The sequence below is a fragment of the Mizuhopecten yessoensis genome, unplaced genomic scaffold, assembly GCF_002113885.1.
Source record: "Mizuhopecten yessoensis strain PY_sf001 unplaced genomic scaffold, ASM211388v2 scaffold419, whole genome shotgun sequence".
Classification (NCBI taxonomy): Eukaryota; Metazoa; Mollusca; class Bivalvia; order Pectinida; family Pectinidae; genus Mizuhopecten; species Mizuhopecten yessoensis.
Window position 1 is genome coordinate 1268777 of NW_018403537.1, and position 23635 is coordinate 1292411.

General features: G+C 35.0%; 1 protein-coding gene across 2 annotated transcripts; it reads right to left on the reverse strand.

The window, feature by feature from the left end:
* Positions 1-2153: 2153 nt before the first annotated feature.
* Positions 2154-22410, reverse strand: LOC110448304 (coiled-coil domain-containing protein 102A-like). Of its 2 annotated transcripts, XM_021494477.1 has the most exons (8): positions 21557-22410; positions 19869-19977; positions 15826-15942; positions 13276-13485; positions 11542-11712; positions 10742-10845; positions 8070-8117; positions 2154-5583 (listed from the first exon to the last, which is right to left on the reverse strand). In XM_021494477.1, the coding sequence occupies exons 1-8, from the start codon at positions 22288-22290 to the stop codon at positions 5460-5462; spliced, it is 1617 nt and encodes a 538-aa protein (XP_021350152.1). In that variant the 5' UTR covers positions 22291-22410; the 3' UTR covers positions 2154-5459. The 2 variants fall into 2 exon arrangements, with proteins under 2 accessions (XP_021350152.1, XP_021350160.1); XM_021494485.1 differs by lacking the exon at positions 8070-8117.
* Between the last annotated feature and the right edge of the window lie 1225 nt (positions 22411-23635).

Consider the following 23635-nt stretch of genomic DNA (forward strand, 5'->3'; position numbering starts at 1 on the left):
TTGTGAATATTCATTTTTCATATAAATCAGAATTCAAATAATTTCATTACTTGAATTTGTAAAAGGAAAAGCAAGAAGTGTATATTTCTTAAGTGAATAACGAGCATGAACCTATTTGAATACGAATTATTTCTTAATTAGCATTGATTGTAAATTTAAATACCATTTAAACAGTGACACACATATGGAGTAAAGAAGTGAACTTACATTCTTAAAAAAAAAACCACCCCAGAAATGTCAGTTTGTGGAATTGAGTATGCATGAAACATAATTATATAAACAACCTACAGTGTCTCACATAAATAAACAGTTGACAAAAGATATGTTTTTTTTTACATTACAGGGAGAATAGTTTTACATTTTACCACATATTACAGAAGGACTATTTAATAGCTTGTAACAGTAAAGCACTAGGGTGTAAAAAATAAACACAATTTACAACCAATGAAAATATGAAAACAGAAATAATTGATTTTCCATTTTTTTTTTGGTATGCTGACCAGCAGCTTAATTTTATTTCCAGACACAGTGAACAGGGCGCTGTGTATCAAAAGCTTTATAATAACATCTTAACAACACATTTATGTAGATCTTAAAACAGTCAAAGTAGCATGATTATATAAACTGAAAAAGGTATGTAATTCCACCAATTTAAAATATTTTTTCTTCGAAAATTTGCCATTTTATCCGAAAATTGTTGTTTCAATTATATCAATCTATCATATGCATGTGTTTTTGTTTTTTTATTTATTTTCGCAGCCAAATCGCGTAATTATTATCTTGCATCTACTAGCTGGGGTTGAGATGTAAAATCAGTTTGATATGCTTGGGATCTATCCCGATTTATAAGCTTGCAACTTGTAGTGTGTTCCTGAAGCAGATAACCGTCAATATCACATCAATTATCAGTGTCACTTAAATGTGTGTACAACATGAACAAATAATATGTTATCTACAGCAACACAGACAAATGTTAACTTTTCAGGTTTTGTTCAGTTCAGTTTCCTCCATTATAAAAACCCCCAGAGTACTAACATCCAGGCCAGCAAGATTGATTAATATAAGTTGAAATTACCTGTTTCATTATTGTTTTAAAACAAATAAAGTTAACATTTTATAATGAAAGAAAAAAAGAATAAATAACAGGAGGCCCATGGGCCTTAACGGTCACCTGCCATCCGATTCAAATAAGGACTGTCATCCAGGGGTCAATTCATACTTTTCGTCGGTCCGAGTGACCTTGCTGCATTGTCCATTAATTTTTCCTTGTGAACACAATAACTTCAGTAAATATGAACCGATTTTGATGAAACTTTGTATGCAACTTTGTATCAATGAGATCTTGGATGAGTTTGAATACCGGACCAATTTGACCATAACTTACATAGTTATTCATCAATCTTTGTTAATATTTACTCAAGTTATCGTCTTTACAGGGACAAATAATAATATAATGATAAAGGGCAATAACTCTGCAGGTTACCATCGAATAATTACCGTTGTCAACTTGTTTGAGATCTTTTAGATGTAACACTGCGGACAAAGTTTCATTGAACTCCATCGTCATTTACTCATGTTCTCGTGTTCACAAGGTCCAATAATAATATTATTACAAAGGGCAATAACTCTGTAAGTTACAGTGCAATAATTCCCATTTTCGAACTCGTCCGGGATCTTATTGATATATGGCTGCATACAAAGTTTCATTAAACTCAGTTAACATTTACTCAAGTTATCGTGCTACAAGGTCCAATAATAATAATATTACAAAGGGCAATAACTCTGTAAGTTACTGTCCAATTATTACCATTTTTCGAACTCGTCCGAGATCTTATTAATATATGGCTGCCTACAAAGTTTCATCAAACTCGGTTTACATTTACTCGTCCAATTATTACCATTTTCGAACTCGTCCGAGGTCTTATTAATATATGGCTGCCTACAAAGTTTCATCAAACTCGGTTAACATTTACTCAAGTAATCGTGTTCACAATGTCCAATAATAATAATATTACAAAGGGCAATAACTCTGTAAGTTACGATCCAATAATTCCCATTTTCGAACTCGTCCGGGATCTTATTGATATATGGCTGCACACAAAGTTTCATCAAACTCGGTTAACATTTACTGAAGTTATCGTGTTCACAAGGAAAACTTAACGCACGACGGACGACGACGGACAAAAGGCTATCACAATAAGTCACCATGACCTATGGTCAGGTAATCTAAAAATGCTTTCAATGTGATGGCCTGACTTCAGAACATGGTGTAAGGCTTCTCATGAGCTGCAATGATTCTCCTGGAACAGTATGTTACAATGCAGTGCTTTATAAATGTGCAACAAATTTCAGAAATATCATTGGAGTTACCTTCCAATTTTAAAATGACACAGCGATTTCTCTGTATAAAAACGTGCAAATCTAGCTACAACCCATTATGTTGACCGTAAGATTACTCGATTACTCAGCAGGTGAAACGTTGCCGAGAACTGGCCTAGTCTACCGTTTTTTTAAGTCTATGTCAACTCTGTGTGCAATTACCGGTATATATTTTTCATGTATGAATAATATACACACCTTACATTTTCAGTTTGATATGACCTAATTTGAATTTGAATTAGCTAACATGAAATATGTTAAAACACTAACATGAACAAATATTATTCAGGATCCATAATTTCAACTGTTTACAAGATTTTAGCAGCTTCTCGCTGCCATCACAAGAGGACTGCAGGATGTTTGAATTAAAATCGTATTTAAATGCATGTTTTTTAATGAAGAATTTACAAATTCATGTAAACTCATGTAAATTAACATTAAGTATATTGCAAGTGATTTAATATTTATAAATTGATGCTTTTATTCTTATATGTAATGTATTACACTTAAAAGTGAATTCCGTACTATGAAGATGATAAATAATTTGAATACACCTGTACATTGTTTCTCGTCTATATATAACATAAAAGTGTATTGATATTTATTACCCATTCAATCTTCAGGGGGTTTCATACAAGATTTACAAAACAAACAAAAAAGTTTCCATTTAAGCCTGGGTCTGGACTCTGCCGAGTTCAAAAGAAAACTTTTGAAAGAGTTCTGTAAATATCATATTTGAACAAATTAAAGATCAATTTTATAACATTATCAAGAATTCAAGAAAAACTATGAGATTTAAATGACTATATATGTGAGAGACCTGTGCTGCCTGAAAGCTATACCATTCAATAATACAACAGATCAGTGTTTTCATATAAGCTACGGGCCTTTTTGGTAATGTGTTTGAAATGGATTAATTTAATTTATGTCCTGATTTAAACTCTGAAACATTGTTTTGAAGATATTTCAGAATAATTGGCAAGAAAATATCGGTTCACAGGGACTTTTGACAAAACAACAAGTCCCTTATAAATGTATCAATGATCTAATTAATAATTGATGAGTCTGATGTGAACGTGTACATTCCTATTTAACTCATTCACCCCTGAAGTTTCATAATGAACTATTCCAACCTTTGAGTTGGAAGAGTCCAAATGTGTCTTCAGGGGTGAATGAGTTAAATGTACTTCGTATAATAGCAGGACACATATTATGTAAGGCATGAAAGATTGTCCAAAATGAGTATTGACAAAAATGATATTTCCTGTTGTTTACAGAAACATAGGGCTGTATATGTGATCTGAACATGGAATGTGTGCTGGACCATTCACATCAAATACACAATGTGTTATATACTATATACAGTGAAAATTGCTCTCAAAATCACCTCTAGTAAGAAACAACCTGAGCTTAAAACCATACAAATAATTCTTTAAAAGTCCCAATGGATTTTTTGTATATAAATGAACCTGCATTATGAAATCACTTGTGGGAGGGGTACAAGGGGGCCTGGTCTTATGCCCTCCGTTACACACAATCTGTTCTTAGGGGCAGGCAGTCTAGTTGTTCACAATTACATAGACTCATTCATCTTTAACTCATTCACCCCTGAAATTTCATAATGAACTATTCCAACCTTTGACTTAGAAGAGTTCAAATGTGTCTTCAGGGGTAAATGAGTTAACCGATTATAAATACCTGCCACATCCTTCCCATATTCATAGTTAGAGACAGTCTGTTACACTACATTTGTGTACAATATAAATAATTAGAATTTTCAAAAAAGATTCTTTATGTACTGAACAAGTCTTTGTATATAGCGAAAAACCTGATGCTTTTTTCTTTGAATAGTATGATAAATTACAATATAAAATTCCAAAAAGAGTCGGGAAAATAACTTTCGGATGAAAAACAATGCTAAACATTGTATACTGATGGTTTGTATATTTTGACTTTACCAGAGTGAGATATTGCACAAGTTTTATACCCCAGACTAAACATTATCGTATCAGGTTTTTTTGCCTCATACTTGTCACCTGTTAAACTTCTACCAGCTGGTAATTAATTACACCAAATGTAACCAAGAATATTCTGCATCAGCAGCAGAAAGTGATGACAACCAAAAATAATATAACTGAAGTGTTACATCAAAATATTGTTATTTACATGTCTTGTACATTAGGTATATATCACACCTTTAAAATCACTTTTTATATTCAATGAAATAATCTTTACCAAAGTTAAACTAAAATAATGCTGTAATATACTAAATATTATAAAACTAAAACTAACCAATGCTAAAAGACATTTTTTGTTTGATATTTGGAGGAAATGCTATTTTCAAATGCTCGGAAATAATTCTGTAGATTTTAATGTAATAATACAATATTATGCTTTAATTTAGAATTTGGTAATAAATTGCTATGTGTAATACAGCGAAACCGATTTAATGTGATTCCTGAATATTATGAGACCCTGTCTAATATGACAACTGATTATTTTGACATCTTGTATAGTCCAACATGATGCTGTAATCTTATTTCCTATGCGATCTATCAATGAAGACCTGTGTTTTCTGACATCCTGTGTTATCTGACAAATATGTTGTCAAAGCCCAAAGAGTGTCAGATTAGACAGTTTTCATGGAACTTAAGGGATCAAATAAACTTATATCTAATATACCTACCATTAAAATGTTTATAGTTAAATGAATACGTGCCTTTATATATATTAGTTTGAGACATTTACAAAATACCCCAAAATTAGAGACATTATGACATATGTACATTACAGACAAATATCAGCAGAATAAGATTTGACAAAGAATTGATATTGAAAAAAAATAAAAAAATTGTTAAGAGTTATCTACATTGTCTTAAGTCTGTTTTAGGTACATCTTAAAATAAGATCAGTGATCACTCTACTTTAGCTTTTATCAATAAAGAAAGTTGGCAATGACATTGTTTTTAAACTACCCCTCTGTAAATAAAAGTTGATAATTAAATGTATATTGCAGGTGTGAGCATGCTGTGAGGATCTTCCAGGTTTTCCCAACATGTTTAGGGTCAGCTGACACGTTGTTAAGGCTCATCACCGAGGTCGTCCTCAGGGTCAAGGTCACTGTCGTCCTCCTGGTCATTGGGATCAAATGAGCGTAGACTGGCTGCCCGCTGTGACAAAGCCGACTGACTGGATCGCTTTAGTCTACAACACATACCAACAGATTAACGTGGAACAAAACACAAAACAGCGGATTCTAATTTGGACTATACCTCTAACACCAAACGATGAAATATTTGTTACATTCGCAGTGTTTCTGATACATTTTTATATTAATTATCATAAACTACAAAGCCTTATGATACCAAGTTACATCTACCAGGTAAATAAGAACTTAAATCCTACACAATGAAGCATGTTCATCCTATAAAACAACCAGATTTAATTTGTAGCACTCTTTGTCATTATTTACCATAATATTTTGTGAATCAAGCAACCTATGTCATAAAATTTGTATCTAATTTAACCTTTCAGTATTCTGACCGACGTCCTGAATATGATAAAGAAATGATATAACATACTTCCACATTATATTAACATATTTATCCTGCACTAAGACCAGGGTGCCCACATAAACCACAAAGCAGAGGTACAATGTAGTCTTATTGCAGGACAATGGAATATCATTAGCTAGCTTTCTACTGAAATGTATTTGACATAGGGGTGGACATGGCTTTTTGTCAGATAAATAGTGTATGAAGTTACAAATAATTGTTTAATATTTTCATATGAAACTCTTAAATGAGTCTCTATTTTATTTTCATGTTGTCAACAAGCCTCTGGTGAGGTAAAGTGAAAAGTTTTATAAATCTCAATTGAAATGAAAACATTTGATAGATCCTCTATATTACAGTGTTATTTTGCACAACTCTGCTTCAGGGCTTTTTTCTAGGGACTTTCTGGACCAAAAATCGACCCAATTCCTAACTGATTTTTTTTTCATATTTATGCCTAATTCACAAAAACTCTGCTGCTTCTGAACATTTCTTTTCCAAATTAAATGGTATATTTTCTTCCCAAAATGAGACAAAAAGCCCCCTTCTAAAATTAGTGAAAAAAAACAACAACCTGGCTTTGATTTGTTTAGGGTTTAACGTACGTTCTTGAAACAGCTAAAGTCATATTCCACATACTACTGTGAACAACAGGCAATGTATTTGAATTAACACTGTTTGACATCCGAATGTCTGTCTCTCAAAGTTCACTTTTAACATCTTACTGTACTCATTCTATGAAACGAGGAAGATTTAAAACAGCAATATTTTGAGGTATATGCTTGAATGTCATCAACTGGATAATTTAGCAGCAAGCACAAAACTCGTTTTAAAATGTATTAAGCACATCAGTTCTAGATTATTTGTAGCTTTACTCTGATACCTTTAAAACAAAAGGCCGCAGCAGTGAAAGATCATTGAGTGTTTCTAGTAGAGAGGTTCTTTTCTCTTTATTTCTCTGTTTTCTACTTGAACAAGCACATGTTGATTTCTCTGTTTTCAACTTGAACAAGCACATGTTGATTTCTCTGTTTTCTACTTGAACAAGCACATGTTGATTTCTCTGTTTTCTACTTGAACAAGCACATGTTGATTTCTCTGTTTTCTACTTGAACAAGCACATGTTGATTTCTCTGTTTTCTACTTGAACAAGCACATGTTGATTTCTCTGTTTTCTACTTGAACAAGCACATGTTGATTTCTCTGTTTTCTACTTGAACAAGCACATGTTGATTTCTCTGTTTTCTACTTGAACAAGCACATGTTGATTTCTCTGTTTTCAACTTGAACAAGCACATGTTGATTTCTCTGTTTTCTACTTGAACAAACACATGTTGATTTCTCTGTTTTCTACTTGAACAAGCACATGTTGATTTCTCTGTTTTCTACTTGAACAAGCACATGTTGATTTATTTCTCTGTATTCTACTTGAACAAGCACATGTCTATGTACCAAGGGGATCATGCCACACAACTTGTATTATGTTCTTATTGGTCACACATACAAACTTGCATTATTTGAGCTTAACAAACTGTACATGCAATATCCATACAAAATCAAAAATAAAAGCTTGGTGCCCTCCCCCAAATATGCCTGAATTGGAAGAAGATGCAACTATGGACAAAGGCAATGATGCATACCAAGTTCCATTATGAGCCCTAAAGGGATTTTCTAAGAAAATGTGCCAGGCCACTGAGAAAGAAATGAAATTTAAATAGTTGGACATCTGATGATGCTGATGGGCTAAAAATCTCCCATGAAAAAACATTTGAAAATTGTAAAAGAATGAAAAAGTTATTAGAATTTTACATTAATCAATAAATGATTAATACTTTCTTCCCAGTTAGGTTTGATCAAAATATCTTTCAATTCACTTTAGTATGTAATGAAGAACAGCAGAAAGTACAACCATTAATTTTAAACCATGCCTGTAGAATGTTAGAGAGGGGAGGTCTGGTACCGACACGTGTTCTCCTCCCGGCCTCAGTTAGTGGTGTTATTGCGTAGCTTTTTAATCATCTAGTCTCAAAACTAACAACAACAAAACCCAAACATCTATTAGATGTGAAGATTTGTTACAGCACCTCGCACCAAAACACAAACATCTTGTCCACAAAGTTCTGCTACTGATATTACCTGAGAACTGACTGATCGACATTCATGTTTTGTGCCGAGTGTTTCAACCTGTAGAATGCCACAGAAATAAGCAAATAGAGAATAATTTACACAAATTCTCCTGTGTTTATATCAAACATTGAATAAATCCTTATTTGGCAATGCGTGAACCACTCACTATAATAATAATAATAATAATTGGAGGTTCTTATATATCGTTTCATCACAACCTAGTTTGTTGCCAAGCCCTTTCTCTACTCCCAGCTGGGGAGCATACAGCCAGAGCTGCCATTTCGGCGCTAACAGCTAGCATTCAACAATTCTAGCACTGCCCAACCACGTACTCATTTTCAGCTGAGTAGACTGGAACAAGCGGAGTAAAGTATCTTGCTCAAAGATACACCACATTGCCGTGCCGTGGCGCGAGCCCGCAACCCTTCGGTTACGAGTCCGGCGTCCTACCACTGGACTACTGTGCCTCCTCATTTACTCCACAAATTTTAGATATGAAGCTTGTTTTCCAAAATATTATGTGCCTGCAATTGACTAATTTACCTTAATATACAAATATTATAGGAGATTTCTACAAGTCGATTATTGAGTCCTAATTATATAAACTCCTCTTTTCGAATGGGACAAATTTAAACGGACAAGTAAGGCTCTGGATTTTGTCAAAATTCTAGAATAAAATGTTCAGCAAATGATTTTCACACTTTCACAGTTGAACACTTGGTCAGTTATATAAATCACTCAAAAATTCCAAATGATGTAAAATACTGGAAATAGAGAAAAGTGTTGAAAATTACACATGTCTTGTCAAATATAAGTATATTTCTAAATATGAGCAGGACTGTTACATAAACTTACAAAATGAATTGGTCTAAAACACAGAAATGTATTTAAACTCAATATTGACCAACTGATACACCTGACAAAAAAAATCCCTATTTTTCACATTTCCAAATTAACTGCCTTAACTAGCTACCATTTGAACATTTTTCACCAGGTATTTCTTTTCGAAGTGATACTTAATTTATCAATGTTGTACTGTCATTCCTAAAACTTTCATTAAAACAGATGTTTGTTTTTTAAATATAGTATGTATCCTCAATACTCAACTCACCATCTCCTATAACACTAACTGGGACTCTGGAAACTGGGAAACGGAACTTATCCTGAGAACTCATATACAAGAGGCCCATGGGCCTAAATGGTCACCTGAGTCTACAGTATTTATTTTTGTTGTTGAAATATGTACCAATTTGAGTAAAAAATAGTATAATGTTAACTTAACTTTGTCAGGACCATGAGCTGATCATTCCTAGACCAATTTTAAGTGAGATCGGCCTATTAGAACTTAGTAGCAAAATAGCGGCCATGGCAGCCAAATTGTATTTCTGATTGACCCGAAAAATAACAACACTTTGTCAGGACCATGATTCGATCATTCCTACAAAGTTTCAGTTCAATCGGCCAAGTAGATCTTTACTTTAAGTTTGAAATAGTTTACCAAAATGGCAGCTGTGGTGGCCATATTGGATTTCTGATCGACCTGAAAAATAACAACACTTTGTCAGGACCATGAGTCAATCATTCCTACAAAGTTTCAGTTCAATCGGCCTAGCAGAACTTGACTTTAAGTTTGAAATATGTTTTCAAAATGGTGGCCGTGGCGGCCATATTGGATTTATGATTGACCTGAAAAATAACAACACTTTGTCAGGACCATGAGTCGATCATTCCTACAAACTTTAAGTTCAATCGGTCCAGCAGAACTTGACTTTAAGTTTGAAATAGGTTTTCAAAATGGCGGCCGTGGCGGCCATATTGGATTTCTGATCGACCCGAAAAATAACAACACTTTGTCAGGACCATGAGGCGATCATTCCTACCAACTTTCAGTTCAATCGGTCCAGCAGAACTTGACTTTAAGTTTGAAATAGGTTTTCAAAATGGTGGCCGTGGCGGCCATATTGGATTTCTGATCGACCCGAAAAATAACAACACTTTGTCAGGACCATGAGGCGATCATTCCTACCAACTTTCAGTTCAATCGGTCCAGCAGAACTTGACTTTAAGTTTGAAATAGGTTTTCAAAATGGCGGCCGTGGCGGCCATATTGGATTTCTGATCGACCCGAAAAATAACAACACTTTGTCAGGACCATGAGGCGATCATTCCTACCAACTTTCAGTTCAATCGGCCCAGCAGAACTTGACTTTAAGTTTGAAATGTAAAATGTTAACGGACGACGGACGACGGACGACGGACGACGGACGACGACGGACGAAAACGGATAGCAATAGGTCACTTGAGCTAAAGCTCAGGTGACCTAAAAATGCTCTATTCAGTATTTGAAAGAAAGCTATCACCTTAAGTAGTTTTCCATTCGGTGACAAGATAATTATATAATTTTGCTTAAACTTCAAGGCTTTTTGTGTGTAAGAGAAGTGTTAATTTTGTTTAGATTTCAAGACTAACCTGCTATGTGTGTGTAAGAGAAGTGTAAATTTTGTTTAGATTTCAAGACTAACCTGCTATGTGTGTGTAAGAGAAGTGTAAATTTTGTTGAGGTTTCCAGACTAACCTGCTCTGTGTGTGTAAGAGAAGTGTTAATTTTGTTGAGGTTTCCAGACTTACCTGCTCTGAGTGTGTAAGAGAAGCGTTAATTTTGTTGAGATTTCCAGACTTACCTGCTCTGTGTGTGGTCCAGTTGGACCTGTAGATTCTCCATCTCCTCCTGAAGCTCGTCATTGGTTCTCTGTAGCTTCCTCACCATGTTGGCCTGGGTATCCACCTTTACAAACATACAACATATCACAATCTATCTGTGTCAAAATGTTAGCCTGTGTAACAGCTAAGGAATATGAGGAGGAAATACTGCCTTACTGGCGGCAAGCTAGCTTTTCCAGTGATGTGGTATATTTAAACCTGGGGACCCCCTCACTACTTAAGCAACGCCGGGCGTGGTCAGTAGTTGGATGGGTGACCGCCCGCACGTTACACTTGGTGGCAGCGGTGGGACTCTGTGATCATGTAAGGCCATGGCCAGTTCCTGGTGGTTAGGGAATGTGCATCGATTCACATGGAGGATCTACGGGATTCCCCGGGCCAAGTCTCGGGACGAGACTTCTCTGAGGTGGGAATAGTATAACAGCTCAAGAATAAGGGGGAAAATACTGCCTTACTGGCAAGCTAGCTTTTCCAGTGATGTGGCATAACCCAGGGACCAGCTCACTAGTTCAGCAATGTCGAGCGTGGTCAGTAGGTGGATGGGTGACCCCCCCACACGTTACACTGCACAATTGGTGGCATCACCCATACATACAGGTTACAATATACATTACTATCTATCACACAGTATCTTACCTTAGGACAAACAAAATGTTCAGATATTATAACTAGAGTGCCATATGTTTCTCTATAAGCGTACACCGAACCTGCTTCCACCTAGACTGAAGCCATGAAGCAGAAAGACCTAGACTTGGCATACCTCATCCTCTGCACTGGCCAGATCCTTTTTAAGCTCCTCTATCCTCCCGCGGAGTTTCTTCACCTCAACCTCGTACTGCTCGCCACGTCGCTTTGTGTGGTCTAGCTCTGTTAACTTCTCCTGTAGCGTCTTCTTCAACTTGCCGTGGAGGTGACGAAGATCATTCAACTCCTGAAGGCAAAATGATCACAAAATTGAGATTTGGTCATTTTAAATTTTCTGGTTAGTTTTGGTTTCCTAAAAGAAAAGTACTTATTTATTTATTTATTTATTTCATCAGTTATTGAGTCAACTAGTCAAACAAGGCCATATTTGTCAGGAGATGGGTATTTATAGATTCTGCCAAACTGAGATTTTATCTGCAGAAAAAGGGAAAAAAAAGGAAAGGATAAGTAAATGGAATGGTACTCTGGTTGGTCGAAAAAGCTCAATTTTCTCTCTTCTATTTCCCCTCCAAGCACGTCCTTACATTAGCTTAGCTGTTGATAGGACGTTCAACACTAAACAACCAACTAATCTCCAACAAGCATAGGATGTAAATGAAAATCCCACTTTTGCGTGGGGATCTCGGAGGGGAGCGTACATGTTTCACCTCAGATAGCCACACAGGGATCCATAAAGTCAATTCTTTTCCTCCTAACCTGTTGGGGATATACTGTATAGCACTTCCAAGGTTACACTGGAGTCACCAACACTCATTATTATTCCTCATCGATTTTACAGCGTGCCTGATTGGTTTAAACACATCACATGACATGATTACAAAACATCGAGTCTCCCTCACGCGATCCATTTTCCCCGTCGAGTATCCCTCTCGGAACCCCTCGCACATTATCGGACGAGTTGTCTCTCTTTGTTAGACTCTTTAACGCCCAAACATCAACAATGGCTGCGAACGGGAGATTCCACCTCCCAACAGCTGAAGAACTTGAAGGGCTATAATTGTTGTTCAATTTGATGTAAAATCAAAACACTGACAGAGATAGGTATTTGTAGTATATATGCTACCAGACCTAATGAAATAAGGGCGAACAGGTCAGTGACAACAGAGGGGATCGTTGCATTGCCTAACGTTAATGTATGTTTGCTATATGTATATAACATACACTCCACAGATGGAATTTCGGAATAATAAAACAGTTATTGCCCTGGTGTGAAGGAGACCTGAAGATTTGTTCCCCCTCGACAAATCATGTTTCCCTTGGGCTTTGCCCTCGGGAAAAATGTTTTATCTCGGGGAAACAACTCTTCAGATCTGCCTCACACCAGGCCAATAAGTGTATATTGCTGAGTCGATTCCACACAGGAAGAAGAAGAATTAAACATATCGTCTACCTTTGATTTGTTTCGATCCACAGCACATCCACAGGGTAACAAGAATATCATTTTGACACCTATACATAATCTACAAATACACTTGTATATAAGTAAATACAAAATTTACAATGCCCATAACAAATCAATTTTCACCAAATAATTTATGAATCAAAAGCTAAGGCCCAGATATTATTGAAATAGCTACATTGTATTTCACATGAAACTGTGATAGTGACTTTTGGGTCATAGGCAATAAAATGAAAACACCCTTTTGTACATCATTTTCACACGGGAAAGGACTTTAGCAGAAACATAATCTAAAATAAATTGTCTAATAATTTTCACAATACAGTCAACATTAGTTTAAACTTCTGATCATTTTAAAGTAATTCCCTGTAAATGGTATTAACGACTGACCTTATTTTTCTCAGACAGGTCGTTCTGGAGCGTCCTCATGTCGGAGTCGACGACCACCGACGTCTGCTGGGTCTTCCTCTGTAATGTGTCCTCCAAGTCTTCAATCTGTATCCGTATCTTTTTGTTTTCTCGTTCAAGACCATACTTCTCTGTCTCCAATCTCTCACGCTTCCCCCACTCGTCAGCATTCTCTCTCTGAAGTCTCTCCAACTGTAATATTTCCATTTAGCAATTTGTTTAACTCACTTTGTACGCTACGTAAATACTGTTTGATAGTTTTGTTAAATGCTTATGTATGATTTCACAGTGAGAAAGTTTACCGTTTACAAACACTCTATACTTATATAAAATGACAGCATGCTTTACAGGTTTGATCCAAACACTAGGGATAATAATACCAGGTAAATGAAAATTCAGTTTGAACATTTGCAGGTCAAATTATTTTGAGTATTCAACATGCAGGTAGTCTTGCTTAAGAAGCACAGTAACATCTCAAAATATATAAATTTAACTTACTCTTTTACTTGAGATCTATGAAATGCTTTGTCTTAATAAAGTGATTATTTAAGGGTAATAAGATGATCTATTACATTTGCAAGATCGTAATCTCACTTAGTATGCAGATTTTGGTACAAAAAAAAGTTGTTCTATCTTTTACTTACTTTACCTTAAATAGACAAATGTAGGAAGTGTGCAAACAGTTAGTTTTACTTGCACCTCAATCTGTTATTTGTCTTGTGAACCTGCTAGTGATACCAGTAATGTTTTCTGTAATTTGTCGTGAGAACCTGCTAGTGATACCAGTAAGTAATGTTATATGTTATTTGTCATGTGAACCTGCTAGTGATACCAGTAAGTAATGTTATCTGTTATTTGTCATGTGAACCTGCTAGTTATACCAGTAATGTTTTCTGTAATTTCTCTGAAGAACCTGCTAGTGATACCAGCAATGTTTTCTGTTATTTGTCTGGTGAACCTGCTAGTGATACCAGTAAGTAATGTTATATGTTATTTGTCATGTGAACCTGCTAGTGATACCAGCAATGTTTTCTGTTATTTGTCTTTTGAACCTGCTAGTGATACCAGTAAGTAATGTTATCTGTTATTTGTCATGTGAACCTGCTAGTGATACCAGTAAGTAATGTTATCTGTTATTTGTCATGTGAACCTGCTAGTTATACCAGTAATGTTTTCTGTTCTTTGTCTTGTGAACCTGCTAGTGATACCGGTAATGCTTTCTGTTATTTGTCTTGAGAACCTGCTAGTGATAACAGTAATGTTTTCTGTAATTTCTCTGAAGAACCTGCTAGTGATACCAGCAATGTTTTCTGTTATTTGTCTTTTGAACCTGCTAGTGATACCAGCAATGTTTTCTGTTATTTGTCTGGTGAACCTGCTAGTGATACCAGTAAAGCTTTCTGCTATTTGTCTTGTGAACCTGCTAGTGATCCCAGTAATGTTTTCTGTAATTTCTCTGAAGAACCTGCTAGTGATACCAGTAATTAATGTTATCTGTTATTTGTCATGTGAACCTGCTAGTGATACCAGTAAAGTTTTCTGCTATTTGTCTTGTGAACCTGCTAGTGATGCCAGTAATGTTTTCTGTTGTCTTGTGAACTTGCTAGTGATACCAGTAATGTTTTCTGTTATTTGTCTTGTGAACCTGCTAGTGATACCAGTAATGTTTTCTGCTATTTGTCTTGTGAACCTTCTAGTGATACCAGTAATGTTTTCTGTTATTTGTCTTGTGAACTTGCTTGTGATACCAGTAATGTTTTCTGTTATTTGTTATGTGAACCTGCTAGTGATACCAGTAATTAATGTTATCTGTTATTTGTCATGTGAACCTGCTAGTCATACCAGTAAAGTTTTCTGCTATTTGTCTTGTGAACCTTCTAGTGATACCAGTAATGTTTTCTGCTATTTGTCTTGTGAACTTGCTAGTGATACCAGTAATGTTTTTTGTTATTTGTCTTGTGAACCTGCTAGTGATATAAGTAGTGTTTTACCACAATTTTTTCCCAAGAACACATGGTTGACGCATTATTTATAGCTCTCACCTTAGTACGGGACATTTCACTGTGGTTGGCTGGTTATATAGCTCTCACTTCATTCCGTGATTTAGCCGATTATTTATCCCACACCTCAAACGATATCACCAATATGTTTGTTCGCAGCCGACTGATTACTTACTTCCTGTCGTAATTCCACGAGACGTTTGTCCATGGCTGACAGATTACTTACCTCCCGTCATAATTCCACGAGGCGTTTGTCCCTGGTTGACCGATTAATTTCCTCCCGTCGTAATTCAACGAGGCGTTTGTACATTGTTGACAGATTACTTACCTCCCGTCATAATTCCACGAGGCGTTTGTCCCTGGTTGACCGATTAATTTCCTCCCGTCATAATTGAACGAGACGTTTGTACATGGTTGACCGATTATTTACCTCCCGTCTTAATTCCACGAGGCGTTTGTCCCTGGTTGACCGATTAATTTCCTCCCGTCATAATTCCACGAGGCGTTTGTACATGGTTGACCGATTATTTACATCCCGTCTTAATTCCACGAGGCGTTTGTCCATGGTTGACCGATTACTCGACTCCTCATCGAGCTCCATCTGAATTCTGCTGATCTCTTCCTTATGGTCATCTTTGATTTTATTCAGCTGTGATGGAAGTAAACAAAATTGATAAACATCAACATTTTGTACATAAATTACTTAAACATTTGTATTATACAGCCTCTGCAATAAACCTGCTAGCACAAACAGTTATATTGAGAGCATGACACCAACACCTACTTTGATGGAAATTCCTGAATATTGTTTCAGAATGATGTTAGGACTGTCTGAAGAATATGTTTACCACAGAAAACAGGACCTTATTTCCACAAAAATGGCTGTTACACTAAATACACTACTTATTAAAACAGCTTGATCATGAATGAAAAAGGTCTACTCAAAATTTATCAAACAAATAATCATTTTTGCACTACTATTTTGACTTTTAATACAAAGATTTGAACAAATTGCAAACCTTCTGATGGAATGTATCCCAGCAGCTTACAAACATATTTGGCTAGATGAGCTACTCATCTGTTATTTTTTTGTAGGATTTTTTTAAGCAAGTCTTGAACATCACTTTTTAAATGTTGTTGAATCCCTTTACTAAGTGATTTAGTGGCTCCCAAGAGTTCACAAGAAAAGCAGGGTGTCCATATGCAGGGCCCGTATTCATGAACCAGTTCTCATGCTCAAGCATGGATTTTTTGCTTAAGCCTAGTTTCTTGTTCCGGTTATAAATCAATCAAAAATCTTATTCTGTCAAGAGACTTGAAGCTGAATACAGTTTTCAATGTTTCAATTGACTTTTTGATCGTTTGGCATGATTTAAGCCAGTTACCAAGGTACAAGAATACTGGTTTGAGCACAGAATCTGTGCTTGGGCATGAGAACGGTTTCATGAATATGGGTCTGCAATTCAATATCTTTCCCAAAACTCACCCTAATATAGCTACTGCACATGCATGTATATATAACACAATTGCATATACCTAGTATAATGAAATACATTTCTGATCAACTGGTTTACATATTAATTCTGGAAAGTCACCTTTTTTGCTGAATACCTAAACATAACTCAATTCAATCCATTTTATATCTGATATTAGTTACGAGCAGTATATATACTATATTTAGTTCTATATTAATCACGAGCAGTATATATACTATATTTAGTTCTATATTAATCACGAGCAGTATATATACTATATTTAGTTCTATATTAATCACGAGCAGTATATATACTATATTTAGTTCTATATTAATCACGAGCAGTATATATACTATATTTAGTTCTATATTAATCACGAGCAGTATATATACTATATTTAGTTCTATATTAATCACGAGCAGTATATATACTATATTTAGTTCTATATTAATCACGAGCAGTATATATACTATATTTAGTTCTATATTAATCACGAGCAGTATATATACTATATTTAGTTCTATATTAATCACGAGCAGTATATATACTATATTTAGTTCTATATTAATCACGAGCAGTATATATACTATATTTAGTTCTATATTAATCACGAGCAGTATATATACTATATTTAGTTCTATATTAATCACGAGCAGTATATATACTATATTTAGTTCTATATTAATCACGAGCAGTATATATACTATATTTAGTTCTATATTAATCACGAGCAGTATATATACTATATTTAGTTCTATATTAATCACGAGCAGTATATATACTATATTTAGTTCTATATTAATCACGAGCAGTATATATACTATATTTAGTTCTATATTAATCACGAGCAGTATATATACTATATTTAGTTCTATATTAATCACGAGCAGTATATATACTATATTTAGTTCTATATTAATCACGAGCAGTATATATACTATATTTAGTTCTATATTAATCACGAGCAGTATATATACTATATTTAGTTCTATATTAATCACGAGCAGTATATATACTATATTTAGTTCTATATTAATCACGAGCAGTATATATACTATATTTAGTTCTATATTAATCACGAGCAGTATATATACTATATTTAGTTCTATATTAATCACGAGCAGTATATATACTATATTTAGTTCTATATTAATCACGAGCAGTATATATACTATATTTAGTTCTATATTAATCACGAGCAGTATATATACTATATTTAGTTCTATATTAATCACGAGCAGTATATATACTATATTTAGTTCTATATTAATCACGAGCAGTATATATACTATATTTAGTTCTATATTAATCACGAGCAGTATATATACTATATTTAGTTCTATATTAATCACGAGCAGTATATATACTATATTTAGTTCTATATTAATCACGAGCAGTATATATACTATATTTAGTTCTATATTAATCACGAGCAGTATATATATACTATATTTAGTTCTATATTAGTCACGAGGAGTATATATACTATATTTAGTTCTAAATTAATCAAAACAATTGCAGTGCTACTGTATGCCTAATATTACATACCCAAAAAATAGTAAATTGTTTACAGTCTGACACAGGGGCCTGATGGACATTTACCCAAATATATTCAAGTATGTATTAAGATGACAATAGAAGGAAAGCTCAAAAATTATTTCATATTTATGTATTCAATATACATGTGCAATAAAAAGTTTTGTGGGGATAAACAAATTGGTGATTTCAAATTGAGGAAAATGATTGCTTTAATAACAGTGGTTAATTCTGAAGCAGATCTACCGGTATATCAAACTGTGTCCTATCTTAAGTGTTCCAGGGCAGACAAATCAGACTAATAAGGGTTCCGTGATTATCTGACCGAAAAATTAATAGCTTCCATGTTTAATTTGATTATGATCTGTAGCAGGGGAATAAGAAACTGTTCCTTTCCCTCCAGACTCCTGATATAAGAGCTCAAGGGTGACAATCTTTGTTTAGGACTGACAACAGATTTGTACATCACTTCCTTTCCCTCCAGACTCCTGATATAAAAGCTCAAGGGTGACAATCTTTGTTTAAGACCGACAACAGATTTGTACATCACTTCCTTTCCCTCTAGACTCCTGATATAAGAGCTCAAGGGTGACAGTCTTTGTTTAGGACTGACAACAGATTTGTACATCACTTCCTAAAGCTCAAGGGTGACAGTCTTTGTTTAGGACTGACAACAGATTTGTACATCACTTCCTTTCCCTCCAGACTCCTGATATAAGACCTCAAGGGTGACAATCTATGTTTAGGACTGACAACAGATTTGGACATCACTTCCTAAAGCTCAAGGGTGACAGTCTTTGTTTGGGACTGACAACAGATTTGTACATAACTTCCTTTCCCTCCAGACTCCTGATATAAAAGCTCAAGGGTGACAATCTTTGTTTAGGACTGACCACAGATTTGTACATCACTTCCTTTCCCTCCAGACTCCTGATATAAAAGCTCAAGGGTGACAATCTTTGTTTAGGACTGACAACAGATTTGTACACCACTTCCTTTCCCTCTAGACTCCTGATGTAAGAGCTCAAGGGTGACAATCTATGTTTAGCACTGACAACAGATTTGTACATCAGGTCCTTTCCCTCCAGACTCCTGATATAAGACCTCAAGGGTGACAATCTATGTTTAGCACTGACAACAGATTTGTACATCAGGTCCTTTCCCTCCAGACTCCTGATATAAGAGCTCCAGGGTGACAGTCTTTGTTTAGGACTGGCAACAGATTTGTACATCACTTCCTTTTCTTCCAGACTCCTGATATAAGAGCTTAAGGGTGACAATCTATGTTTAGGACTGACAACAGATTTGTACATCACTAGACCAGTTTCTAAAACTGAACCAAGATTCCCCTATCTTTATATATATACACACACAACAATCAAGGGTGAATTCATACATAATAATATACAACATTTAATATAGCGCCCTATCTAGCTAACATGAGCCAATTTAAAGCTGCCTTATCAGGCGCTAACTACTAGTCCTATGCCACCTGGCTAATATCTCCCTATGTGTGTATGCCTGCGTGTGTGCTGGAGATGTATATATATAATGTGTTACATACCTGTACTAAAACATCTTGTTTGGAACGCTTCAGATCGTCATATTTTGATTTCATTCCATTCAGATCTAATTGGAGTTTTTCAATGGATTTCATCAGCATTGTTTTTTCACTGAAAAATTCACAAAAATAAAACATTGATGAAAATGAAATGGTATTGGAAATCCAAAATAAATTAAAAGTTACACAAACATATTTATATTATATCAACATGCAACTCGATCTGCATCAATGTGGTTGCAATCAACGGTCAAATGAGTGAAACTATTTCTTTCACTGATACGGTGTGTTGAGGAGATCCAATTTCATAATGAATAAAAGCACAATAGGACAAGTCTTTCCAAACATATAGCTAGGGAATATAGTGAACAAAGGATGATTTCATAAAGGTGGGTATTTTTAAATTTTGCACTCTTTTGATCCCTTATAATTATGGCCTTATGATCATGAGCTATCTGAAGGGTCAGCCCTCCTTCATTCTGGATTTTGATTCTCATAACCTGTATTTTACGTACTTTCATGGAAAAACTGGCACAAATATTCACCAGAAAAAAATTCAGATAGGTTTTTAACTTATTTTTTTGTTCTGTGAACCCCCATGAGCCAGGCTGCACCTTTGACTAAACAGCTCAACCACTAGAAGATGAGTTTTTTCAGTTGTCAAGTATGTACATATTCTTATCCTGTCTACAGACTGATGATTATAAGACCAAGTTTTGACAAACGGTTTCTGAGGAGGGGTCAAATAATATTTACAAATTGTATTTTCACAGACTAAAAGGCAATCACAATACTAGGTCACCAGAGAGAGTCAGGTGATTTTAAAAATACAAGATAAAATAAATGCAAAAGTATATATATAATAAAGAGATAGAAATTGAAAAGATGAAAATTACACTGGAGTTTACATGATAGGATTTGACAGAAAATAATTTAACATTCTTAAATTAAAAAGTTATCAAAGAAAGGTAAGCTTGAACTTTGTCAATAGAGTACCAAATGTACATTTACAAATTGTTTTATGTAATGATGCTTATTTCAGCCTTAAAATTGTAACATATATATATATATATCTGTAGTAGTTAGGATATTTGAAAATTTACCAAAGGGTTCTTGAGTTGGAGTGTAACCCTTTCACCCCCCTATGTAACTTTAGTAGACTCGACCATGCATTGATCTGGATGAGTCCATTATGGTCTACAGTGGTGAAAGGGTTAAACAGATTCAATTATATCCCAAGTTCAACACACTTACATATTAACTTGCTCCTTTACTTCTACACTGTCTTAAAATAATGGTACTTCAGAAGCTAATTACACCTCTGGTCTATGTTCATTTGACTTCACCTTAAAACTGATACATGACCTCCTTGATGTGACCACATCTGTATGAGAAGCACTGTTACCTAATTAAGTACACATGAGAGTCGGAGACTGTGAGGGCTCCATATTTCACCTTTTCCGTCTTTTCGTATTGCAGAGTTATCTGATCTTATGAGCAGGTATTGATTGTTACGTCATTTGTTTGTGAGAGTAACGTCATAAATTTTTGAGAAAACGGTGTAATTTTCTCTCATAAACTAATGACGTAACAATCAATACCTGCTCACAAGAACAGATAACTCTGCAATACAAAAAAGACGGAATAGCTATATTTGTAATTTAAATATTTCCTCTACCGACTATACTTACTCTCTTTCACCAAGTAAAGTCTTTTGTGCCTCATCTAGCTTCAGCTCATATAGGACTTTTTTCTCCTCAGCCAGACTTCCATCCGACTCATTCGAAAGTTCGTCAAACATTTTTGGTCTTGATTGTGATTTTTGTTGTTCAACATTAATATTCAAATTATTCACTTCAGTTTTTGTTTTAGTTCTAGTTGGAGAGAGAGCTTGTGATTCTTTTCCCTCCTCGCTGGAACTGTCTGCCGGTTGCACAGCTCTATCACTGGTGGGAGATAACTCTTGTCTTACATTTTCTAAAACAGTAGAATCTACATCCATTCCGAGCTGTTTATTAAGTTTGACATTTTCTGCACAAAACTCTTGTCTTTCTCGTTTTAAATGTGTGCACTCTTTCACCAGTACCTCTAACTTTCCACGCAATAGTCTGTTTTCTTCGCGAGCCTTATTCCTCTCATTACGAACCTTGCTCCACTTTTCTCTCCAATTGGCAGTACAATCAGACCACCAGCGCATAGTCTTTTCCATCTGTGTTGCTCGAGCCCTTGCTTCTTCAAGTTCCCTCATACGAAATTCATCCCGGTCGTCCCATTCATCCATGCTTGACATTTGAGATACGGGAGTGACATTTCCTTCCCTCATTGGCGGTGGGGACATTGGGAGAGGTGGCCCAGCAGGTGGTGCAGTGGCCCGCAGATAGGAAACATCTCCCTTAGAACTACCCGGCTTCACCTTTTGACTCATGGTGATTTGTCAGTTACAACTGTTTCTGTAAACTATTATTTGTCATGGAAGCTTTTTTTTATATATATATATAATTTTACAAATGTAATGAAAAGTAATTTTTACATGTATAAATTCAATGTACAGGTCACTTTAAATTGATTTTTCACATTTGCTATGAAAGCATTTGGTTTCATATTGATAACCATACATATTTATTTTTCATTAAGTAACCACTACATATTGGTATCCTATTGTTTCCAGTCCAAATCCAACAGGTTGTTATTCCATATCTGAAAAATATAAATATAAAGTCTATTTTAACTTGTTATATTAATGCACTAATTACAACAAATATATGGCAAGTGGAATAACCTCAGCTATTCAGAAAAGCCATGAAAAGAATAAAATGTATTAAATTTTAATTTTCAATTTGTCAATAGTATATTCACGATAAACAAATAAGTGCACGTGTATTATACAGAAATGAATAGCTCTATACATAGAATTTAGTTTTGGTGCCTCGAGCTAGGTATATAACAATTGATCAGGACAATCCTGTGTGCAGTCAAGCGTGAGCAAACCAGTCAATGTCCAAAAATCTTGGTTTGATCCTCAGCGGTTTCGTAAGAATGGAGTGATATCGCCGTCTGATATTGACAGGGACAGTAAGTCAGTTAGTTATCGGCCTCTTGTGGCACAACAGGTTTTTACCACCAACAGACAACATTTGTTCTTTCAGTGATGTCCTAATAAAATCTCTTCAGAACACAAGTTTGTTGTATACAATTGAACATGTCAAAAATAGAGACCAGAACAAGGGGCCACAGTAAGAAATTAGAAAAACAATGTGCAAGACTGAACATCAGGAAAAAAACCTTTTCTATCAGAGTTATATAGATTACTGGAATAGCTTGCCAGGAAGTGTTGTAACTAGCTCAGGCACTTTGAATGGATGTTATTCTACTTTGAACCATTATTGGAAGGTTCCTGGAGCAAAGTTCAACCAGAGTTGCTACTAAGTCACCCAGGAACTATATATATATTGTACACAAATTAATGTTGAATACATGTACAGTAGGCACTTATGAGGTGCATCGTATATATATCGATAGGACATGAAATCAAGAATATACATGTAAATACATCTTGAGTAAAAGAAATTAAGGAGCTCCATAGGATCATGGAGATAACAATCAAGGAGGTCCAGAAGCTTAATACAGACCGATGAACTGATATAACTGATATTATAATTAAAGGTTAATTATTACAACGGTAAAATGATGTTGTAATCGTGATGCTCTGATCTATAATAGATGTAATTTACGACCATTTCCAGCATTTTTTTTACAGAAACAATTTGTTG